Genomic DNA, 10,407 nt, shown 5'->3' on the forward strand with positions numbered 1-10,407 from the left:
GTAGGATCTTTTTTCTCCCCTTTAAGTTAGGTGTGGTCATGTGACTTGTTTTGGGTAACAAAATGTTAGCAAAAGTAATATGTGTTATTCCCAGATCCAAAGTTGAAGAGCAGCAGTAATTTACCACATGATGAGGTAATTGGGAAGAAAAATGTCAAAATGGAGTTCTAGCCTGGATTTTTTTTTTTTTTGAGACAACGTCTCACTCTGTCACCTAGGCAGGAGTGTAGTGGTACAATGATGGCGCATTGCAGCCTTGACCTCCCTGGGCTCAGATGATCCTCCCACCTCAGCATCCTGAGTAGCTGAGACTATAGGTGTGCGCCACTACACTCAGCTAATTATTGTATTTTTAGTAGAGACAGGATTTCACCATTTTGCCCAGGCTGGTTTCAAACTCCTGGCTTCAAGTGATTTGCCTGCCATGGCCTCTCAAAGTGCTAGGATTATAGGCGTGAGCACCATGCCTGGTCTGTCAGCTTGGATCTTTTTTTTTTTTTTTTTTTTAATTTGTTAAAAACAAAAAAGAGGAGACAAGTTCTCACTATGTTGCCCAGGCTGATCTCGAACTTCGGAGTTCAAGCGGTCCGTCTGCCTCAGCCTCCCAAAGTGCTGGGATTACAGGTGTGCACCACCACGCCTGGCCTTAGCCTGGATCTTGAGGGACTACAGTGACATAGCTTTCCTGCCAGTCTTTGATGGCTATATGGATGAGGGAGGCATAAAGTTAAGAGATTCTGTAACTTTGCTAAATGTCATGTGTAGTTTAATTATATTCTCCAACCTCTTCTTCTAACACAAAACTATAAAGAACTCCAAAGTAAGTTTGATTGTGTTGGTTTTCTCCAATAATAGCAGAAACACAATGGAGTGTTCTGGGCCACAAGATTCCAAGGAGCTTTTGCAGAATGCTCAGAGTAGACAAGCAAAAGGGCACAAGAGTGGTCAACCACTAGGTCACTCTTTCAGACTAGGTAAGCTTTTATTTGAGCACATTCATGCTACTTACAATGTTTGAGAGAGTTCCTAATTTCAATGTTATGTCCCTTTAAATCTTTGTGTATGTTATGCCTTGCATATGATATTTTTGTTCTTTTCTGTGTAACATATTACTTTCCTGCTACAGAAAATCCAACTGAGTTTCGGCCTAAGAGTACTCTTGAGGGTCAGTTGAATGAATCCATGTTTCTTCTCAGGTAGGTAAAATGAAAAAAGAGGGATCAATGTGAGACGAAAGTTAAATTTTCTTAAAGCGTCTGCTATCTTGGTGCAAACCATGTTACACAGAGATAAAGAACAGGGATTTTAGTGCCAAATTCCAGTTTCACTCTCCAATTTCAAAGTTGCAGTTAGGTGGTGGCCAGTGAAATGTAGATTTTGCTATATATAGGATTTTTGAAAATTTTTAACCAAACCAACTTATTTTTTACCAAAGCAACTCATTATTTCCATTTGTAAGAATTAATCCCTCTTCATTTTGTTCTTTAACTTAAAATAGAATTGAACTTAAAATTTCAGAAGTCCAGGTTGTTTGGTTTGTTTTGTTTTTGAGACAAGATCTCCCTCTGTTGCCGAGGCTGGAGTGCAGTGGCGTGATCTTGGTTTATTGTAACCTCTGCCTCCTGGATTCAAGTGATCTTGCCACTTCAGCATCCCAAGTAGCTGTGACTACAGGTGTGTGCCACCATGCCTGGCTAATTTTTTTGTAGAGACGGTGTTTTGCCATGTTGCTCAGGCTGGTCTCGAACTCCTGGGCTTGAGCCATTTGCCTGCCAATGCACCCAGTTTTTGTTGTTGTTGTTAATGCTTTGAAGGCAAAATCTTTTCTATTTGGGTAAATACTTACAGAAAAGAAGAGGTTCTGTTTTTCTTTAAATCCTTTTTTTATTCTTTATTTTAATTTAATTTTATTTTTTTGAGATGGAGTCTTGTTCTGTTGTCCAGGCTAGAGTACAGTGGCGTGATCTTGGCTCACTACAGCCTCCACCTCCCAGGTTCAGGTGATTCTCCTGCCTCAGTCTCCCAAGTAGCGGGGACTACAGGGGCCCACCACCTCGCCTGGCTAATTTTTGTATTTTTAGTAGAGATGGGATTTCGCCATGTTGGCCAGCCTCGTCTTGAACTCCTGATATCAGATGATCCGCCCGCCTAGGCCTCCCAGAGTGCTGCGATTACAGGCATGGGCCATTGTGCCCAGCCTTTTTTTTACTTTTCTATATGTGAGGCTTAAATAATGTTTGTAATCACTGAAATAATTAAAGTCAGAGTGATATCTTAAAGTGATTAGGACCAATGCATTAAAAAATTTAGTAGTATGGGCCGGGCTTGGTGGCTGATGCCTGTAATCCCAGCACTTTGGGAGGCCGAGGCGGGCAGATTACCTGAGGTCAGGAGATCGAGACAAGCCTGGCCAACATGGTGAAACCCTGTCTCTACTAAAGAAAAAAAAAATTAGCCGGGCGTGCTGGTGGGTGTCTGTAATTCCAGCTACTTGGGAGGCTGAGGCAAGAGAATCACTTGAACCCAGGAGATGGAGGTTGCAATGAGCTGAGATTGCACCATTGCACTCCAGCCTGGGCAACAAAAGTGCAACGCTGTCTCAAAAAAAAAAAAAAAAAAAAAAAAGAACAAAAATTAGTAGTATGTAAATATTAAAAGTATTTAAAATATTTTGTAACATAGAGAAATAGTTTTGTTTCATGAAATAGGGGTTATAATTATAAATTAAAATTCCTGATATGCTTTACCCATATTTAAATGTAATGTATGTTTATGTATATACATTTTACACGTTTTATTTTTTATTTATTTATTTATTTATTTTTTTTGAGACAGACTCTTGCTCTGTTGCCCAGGCTAGAGTGCAGTGGCGTGATCTCGGCTCACTGCAGCTTCTGCCTCCCTGGTTCAAGCGATTCTCATGCCTCAGCCTCCCAAGTGGCTGGGATTACAGGCATGCACCACCATGCTTGGCTAATTTTTTTTGTATTTTTAGTAGAGACGGGGTTTCCCCAAGTTGCCCAGCTGGTCTCGAACTCCTGAGCTCAGGTGATCTGCCCGCCTTGGCCTCTCAAAGTGCTGAGATTATAGGTGTGAGCCACAGCACCTGGCCCATTTTATACACTTTAAATTTAACTTTTTAGAACCTCCTACAATTTCTGGTATTCGTATTTTATGTACTATGTAAGTATATGTTTAATGAAGGGATCAACAGATAAGTGAATGAGAGTTGAGGATCCTGATACTTGGGAATTTGAAGTATTCCCAAGTATACTTTTTTTTTTTTCCCCTTGAGATGGAGTCTTGCTCTGTTGTCCAGGCTGGAGAGCAGTGGTTCGGTCTTGGCTCACTGCAACCTTCACCTCCCCTGTTTAAGCTATTCTCCTGCCCCAGCCTCCCAAGTAGTTGGGACTACAGGCATACACCACCATGCTGGGCTTTTTTTTTTTTTTTCCCCGAGATGGAGTGTCACTTTGTCACCCAGGCTGGAGTGCAGTGGCTTGAACTTGGCTCACTGCAATCTCTGCCTCCTGAGTTAAAGTGATCCTCCTGTCTCAGCCTCCCTAGTAGCTGGGATTACAGGTGCCTGCTATTATGCCTGGCTAATTTTTGTATTTTTAGTAGAAACAGGGTTTTGCCATATTGGCCAGACTGGTCTCAAACTCCTGACCTCAAGTGATCTGAGTGGCTCAGCCTCCCAAAGTGCTGGGATTACGGGAGTGAGCCACCGCACTTGACCCTGAAGGAAATAATTAAAAAATATTAATGATCTGATGGGAAAGATTTCTTAAAATGTGAGAAGCTCAGGCCGGGTGTGGTGGCTCATGCCTGTAATCCCTGCATTTTGGGAGGCTGAGGCAGGTAGATCGTGAGGTAAGGAGTTCTAGACCAGCCTGGCCAAGATGGTGAAACCCTGTCTCTACTAAAAATACAAAGATTAGCCAGGTGCAGTGGCGGGCGCCTGTAATCCCAGCTACTTGGGAGGCTAAGGCACGAGAATCACTTGTACCTGGGAGGTGGAGGTTGCAGTGAGCCGAGATTGTGCCACTGCACTCCAGCCTGGGCAACAGAGCAAGACTCCATCTCAAAAAAAAAAAAAAAAAGTGAAAAGCTCAAAACCGTGGATCCAGGAAAAGTACAGTGGCCCATACGGTATGGCAGGCATTTATATGTGTAGGAGGAATCATTACAAGTAGATAAGGATTGTAACTTCCTTGTTACTTATTTTAAATAGGTGCCAGGGTAATTTCCTTTTCAAGTATTTTCTGATATACAGCTACAAATATTTTTCATTCTTTGTAGAATATCTGATCTATTTTATTTATGTTAATCCTGCCTATACCAGAAGACATTTATAAAAATTAACGCTTGAAGGTTTCTAGTTAAAAAAGAAGATACTGTGTATGGCATGGAAAGTATAAATAAAAGAAATAATACATTAGCCAGGAAATTAATAGCGGTTATAAAAATTATATAAACACAAATTAGATCTAGACTTTTTTAGTGAGAGCATATGGAATCATCATACTCTACCATTTTTCATGAGACATGTTTTCTTCCAGAAAACAGTAAACAGAGTAAACTTTCTGGAATCTCAATAATGTTAACTGGTATGTATTTTTCAGTTCTCGTCCTACTCCCAGAACTAGCACTGCAGTGGAAGTAAGTCCTGGTGAGGATATGACTCATTGTTCACCACAGAAGACTTCTCTGACCAAGGTGAGCAGACTTGGGAAATTTTCTTTCTACATAAGATGTAGAAGCTCAAAAGAATAATTGTAAGTTGGTAAATGAATTATGTTTATAAATACAAAATTTACAATAAGGTCATCTTTCCTGATCATTATGGATTTTTCTTGTAGGTACTCTGAGAGAGATATCCCAGTTAGTTGCTTCATAGTTCTTTTTGGTAGGACTTTCCTTGAGATACAGTTGACATACCATACAATTCACCTATTTAAGGTGAACAATTCAGGCTGGGTGTGAATTGTAAATCTTGCACTTTGGGAGGCTGAGGCAGGAGGATCACTTGAGGCCAGGAGTTTGAGACCAACCTGGCCAACATAGTGAGACCCTGTCCTCACAAAAAATAAAAAACATGAGCTGGGTTTGGTGGTGCACACCTGTAGCCCTAGCCACATGGGAAGCTGAAGTGGGAGGGTTTCTTGAGCCCTGGAGTTTGATGCTGCAGTGAGCTATGACGGCGCCACTGCACTCCAGCCTGGGTGACAGAGTGAGACCCACCTCTTTAAAAGAAAAAAAAAAAGGTACAATTCAGGGACCTGTAACATTTTCAGAGGTGTGCAACCATCACCACAGTTTTAGAATTCTTCCATCACCCAACAAAGAAACTACCGTTAGCAGTCACTGCCCCCTGCCACCCCATGTTTCTCCAGTTCTTTTCCATGCTTGTACTAGGCAACCACTAGTATACGTTTTGTCTTTATTATTTTACTTGTTCTGTGCATTTTCTATAAATGGAATCAACAATATGTGGTCTTTTGTTACTAGCTTTTTCCACTTAGCATATGTCTTCTTTGTTTTTTTTTTGTTTTTTTTTGTTTTTTTTGAGATGGAGTCTCGCTCTGTCGCCAGGCTGGAGTGCAGTGGCGCAACTTCGGCTCACTGCAACCTGTGCCTACCGGATTCAAGCAATTCTCCTGCCTCAGCCTACTGAGTAGCTGGGACTACAGGTGTGTATCACCACGTCCAGCTAATTTTTGTATTTTTAGTAGAGACGGAGTTTCACCATGTTGATCAGGATGGTCTCGATCTCTTGACCTCATGATCCGCCCACCTTGGCCTTCCCTAGTGCTGGGATTACAGGCGTGAGACACCATGCCTGGCCTGTTTAACATATATGTTCAAGGTTCATCCAAGTTGTGGCATGTATCAGTACTAGATTCCTTTTTATTGTCAAATAATTTGTTGTGTATACAACATCTTTTTTTTTCCAATCATCAGTTGGTGAATATTTGGGAGTAGAATTGCTGTGTCATATGTTAACTCCTTGTTTAACTTTTTGTTTTTGAGATAATGTTTCCCTCTGTCACCCAGGCTGGAGTACAGTGATACAATCATAGCTCACTGCAGTCTGGACCTCCTTGACTCCAGTGGTTGTCCTGCCTCAGTCTGCCAAGAACCTGGAACTATAGGCATATGCCACCACACCTGGCTAAGTTTACAAAAAATTGTTTGTAAAGACAGAGTCCCTCTATTTTGCCTAAGCTCAAACTTCTGAGCTCAAGCGATGCTCCTGTCTCAGCCTCCCAAAGTGCTGGTGTTATAGAGTGAGCCACTGCACCTGGCCTTAACTTTTTGAAGAATTGTCAAACTGTTTTTCAAAGCATCTGCACCATTTTACATTCTAACCAGCAGTGTATGAGGGTATCAATTTTTACACATTCTCACTAACATTTGGTATTGTCTTAAATAATGTGGTAAAAAATGCATTACATAAAATGTACTATTTTAAATCATTTCTAAGTATATAGTTCAAGTGGCATTAAGTACATTCATATTGTTGTGCAACTATTTCTACCATCTATCTCCAGAAAATTTTAATCATCCCTAATTGAAACTCTGTACCCATTAAATAATAAGTGCCCATTTCCCATTACCGTTAGCCCCTGGTAACCACTATTATACCTTCTGCCTCTATGAATGTGCCTATTCTAGGTCCATTGCATAAGTCAGGGGTCTTCAACCCCCTGGCCATGGACAGCTGCTAGTCTGTGGCCTCTTAGGAACCAGGCCACAGAGCAGGAAGTGAGTGGCGGGCAAGTGAGTGACACATCATCTGTATTTACAGCTGTTCTCAATCTACACCTGTATTATTGTCTGAGCTCTGCCCCCTGTCAGATGAGCGGTTGCATTAGATTCTCATAGGAGCATGAATCCTGCTGTGAACTGTGCACGTGAGGGATCTAGGTTGGGTGCTCCTTATGAGAATCTAATGCCTGATGATCTGTCACTGTCTCCCATCATCCCCAGATGGGACTATCTAGTTGTGGGAAAACAAGCTCAGGGCTCCCACTGATTCTATAGTATAGTGAGTTGTATAATGATTTCATTATATATTACAATATAATAATAGAAATAAAGTGCACAATAAATGTAATTCACTTGAATCATCTCAAAATCATCTCCCCCAACCTTGTCTGTGGAAAAATTGTCTTCCGCAAAACTGGTTCCTGTTGCCAAAAAATTTGGGGACTGCTGGCATAAGTGGTCTCATACAGGCTGGGCGCAGTGACTCACGCCTGTAATCCCAGCACTTTGGGAGGCTGAGGCAGGTGGATCACAAAGTCAAGAGATCGAGGCCATCCTGGCCAACATGGTGAAACTGTGTCTCTGCTAAAAATACAAAAATTAGCTGGACATGGTGGCGTGTGCCTGTAGTCCCAGCTACTCAGGAGCCTGAGGCAGGAGAATTGCTTGAACCAGGAGGCGGAGGTTACAGTGATCCGAGATTGTGCCACTGCACTCCAGCCTGGTGACAGCAAGACTCAGTCTCAAAGAAAAAAAAAAAAAAAGTGGTCTCATATAGTATTTGTACTTTTGTGCCTGGCTTATTTCACTTAGCATAATGTCATCCATGTTGTAGCATGTGCCAGAATTTCATTTTTTAAAGGCTGAATAATATTCCCTTGTGTGTATTTAATATGCTTTGTTATCTTTTCATCTGTTGATGATTTCTTGGGTTGCATCCACCTATTGGCTATTCTGAATGGTGCTGCATTGTCTGTCTTTCTTGTGATAGCCATTCTATTTCACATCTAGCAGGTATGAAATTCCATTGATTGATTGATTGATTGATTGATTGAGACAGGGTCTCACTCTGTCGCCCAGTCTGGAGTGCAGTGGCATGATCTTGGCTCAGTGCAACCTCTGTCTCCCAGGCTCAAGCGATTCTTCTGCCTCAGCCTCCCAAGTAGCTGGAATTACGGGTACATGCCACTACCACCTGGCTAATTTTTTTTTTTTTTTTTGAGATGGAGTCTTGCTCTGTCGCCCAGGCTGGAGTGCAGTGGCACAATCTCGGCTAACTGCAAGCTCCGCCTCCCGGGTTCATGCCATTCTCCTGCCTCAGCCTCCTGAGTAGCTGGGACTACAGGTGCCCGCCACCATGCATAGCTAATTTTTTGTATTTTTAGTAGAGATGGGGTTTCACCGTGTTAGCCAGGATAGTCTCGATCTCCTGACCTTGTGATCCGCCTGCCTCAAACTCCCAAAGTGCTAGGATTACGGGCGTGAGCTACTGGGCCCGACCCATCTGGCTAATTTTTGTATTTTGTAGAGACGAGGTTTCACCATCTTGGCTAGACTAGTCTCGAACTCCTGACCTCAAATGATCCACCTGTCTCTGCCTCCCAAAGTGTTTGGATTACAGGCATGAGTCACCGCGCCTGGCTAGTAGGTGTGAATTTCTATGTCTTAGTGGTTTTTATTTGCATTTACCTGATGGCTAATGATGTTGCGTATCTTTTTATGTGTTTATTGGCCATTTGTCTATTTTCTTTGGAGAAATATTTATTCAAAAATTTAACCTATTTTTAATTGGGCTATTTATCTCTTTATTATTTAGTTGTTAAGAATTTTTTACATATTCTAGATAGGAGTTATAACAATTTTCTCCCTTTTTCTGGATTGTCTTTTTTCTTTCTTGATGGTATCCTTTGAAGCGCAAAAGTTTTAAATTTTGATATAGTCCTATTTATCTTTTTTCGTTTGTGTTTTTTGGCTGCTTGTGCTTTTGGTGTAATATCTAAAAACACCATTGCTACTCCAAGGTCACAAAGGTTTCTGCCTATGTTTTCTCTTAAGAGTTTTATAGTTTTATTGATATCTCTTAGATTTAGCTATTTTATCCATTTGAGTTAATTTTTGCATGTGGCATGAAGTAGGGGGTATACTTCATTGTTTTTCATCTAAACATCCAGCTGTCTCAGCACTATCTGTTGAAAAGCTTAGTCTTTCCCCATTGAATTGTCTTGGAACTCTTACTGAAGATCGATTGATTGTATAGGTAAAGGTTTATTTCTGGATTCTATTCTGTTATCTATTCATCTGTTCTTATACTAGCGGCACACTCTTGATTACTGTAGCTGTTTAGTAAGCTTTGAAATCAGAAAGTATCAATCCTCCAAAAAAATTTTTAAGGTGGTTTTGGCTGTTCTGGGTCACTTGCATTTCTATATGAATTTTAAGATCAGCATGTCAGTTTCTGCAAAGGAGCCTGCTGGGATTTTAATCACAGTTGCATTGAATGTGTAGATTAATTTAGGAAGTACTGCCATTTTAACAATGTTAAGTTTTTCTCCACGAACACAGGATGTATTTGTACTTATTTAGGCCTTCTTTAATTTCTTTCAATCAAAGTTGTGTTGAATGCGGAACTACTTCGAATTAATTCTAAGTTATTTTTATGCTACTTATTGCTTGACAAATATAATTGCTTTTAGTTTTTACTGTGGTTTTGATGTAATGTGAAGTGTATTTGGACCATGTGAAGCTTATTTCTGCTTTGAAATTTAGTATAAATGGATTATAATAAAATCTCACTGTGCTAATTTTTTGGTTATGTGAAATAGAAAATCAATGTAAATTAAAAAATTCATTCTGAAAGGTGATAGATGTTGAAGCTCTTCTGGCAGATGCTTATAAAGAAGAGTATGTAATCATTGTATTGAGGAAATATAATCAATAATGTGAATACCTAAGGTAGTTTATTTTACATATGCATCTGTATATTTATTTATTTATTTATTTTTGAGACAGGGCCTCGCTCCTATCACCCAGACTGGAGTGGAGTGGCATGATTGTGGCGCATTGCAGCCTCAACTTCTCAGGCTTAGGTGATTTCTCTCGTCTCAGCCTCCTGAGTAGCTGCGACTACAAGTGTGCGCCGCCATGCCTGGCTAATTTTTTGTAATTTTGGTAGAGGTTTCCCCGTGTTGCCCGGGCTGGTCTCAAACTCCTGGACTCAAGTGATCTGCCGGCTTTGGCCTCCCAAAGAGCTGGGATTACAGTTGTGAGCCACTGTGCTTGGCCTTATGTTTTATAATTTTTAAGTGATACTTTTTATTCAATTACAAAACATAGGCCGGGCACGGTGGCTCAAGCCTGTAATCCCAGCACTTTGGGAGGCCGAGGCGGGTGGATCACGAGGTCAGGAGATTGAGACCATCCTGGCTAACATGGTGAAACCCCGTCTCTACTAAAAATACAAAAAAAAAACTAGCCGGGCGTGGTGGCGGGCGCCTGTAGTCCCAGCTACTCGGAGGCTGAGGCGGGAGAATGGCGTGAACCCGGGAGGCGGAGCTTGCAGTGAGCCGAGATCGCGCCACTGCACTCCAGCCTGGGCGACACAGCGAGACTCCGTCTCAAAAAAAAAAAAAAAAAAAA

At 41.3% G+C, this 10,407-nt stretch overlaps 1 protein-coding gene across 4 annotated transcripts in view; it reads left to right on the forward strand.

The window, feature by feature from the left end:
* Positions 1-10,407, forward strand: part of ULK4 (unc-51 like kinase 4) — a 696,865-nt gene that overhangs the window by 61,936 nt on the left and 624,522 nt on the right. For all 4 annotated transcript variants that reach the window (XM_025376619.1, XM_025376622.1, XM_025376621.1 and 1 more), the window contains 3 exons: positions 856-974; positions 1,127-1,196; positions 4,626-4,719. In XM_025376619.1, coding sequence (XP_025232404.1) covers positions 856-974; positions 1,127-1,196; positions 4,626-4,719 — 283 coding nt within the window. The remainder of the gene's footprint in view (positions 1-855; positions 975-1,126; positions 1,197-4,625; positions 4,720-10,407) is intronic.

The sequence above is a fragment of the Theropithecus gelada genome, chromosome 2, assembly GCF_003255815.1.
Source record: "Theropithecus gelada isolate Dixy chromosome 2, Tgel_1.0, whole genome shotgun sequence".
NCBI classification, from domain to species: Eukaryota; Metazoa; Chordata; class Mammalia; order Primates; family Cercopithecidae; genus Theropithecus; species Theropithecus gelada.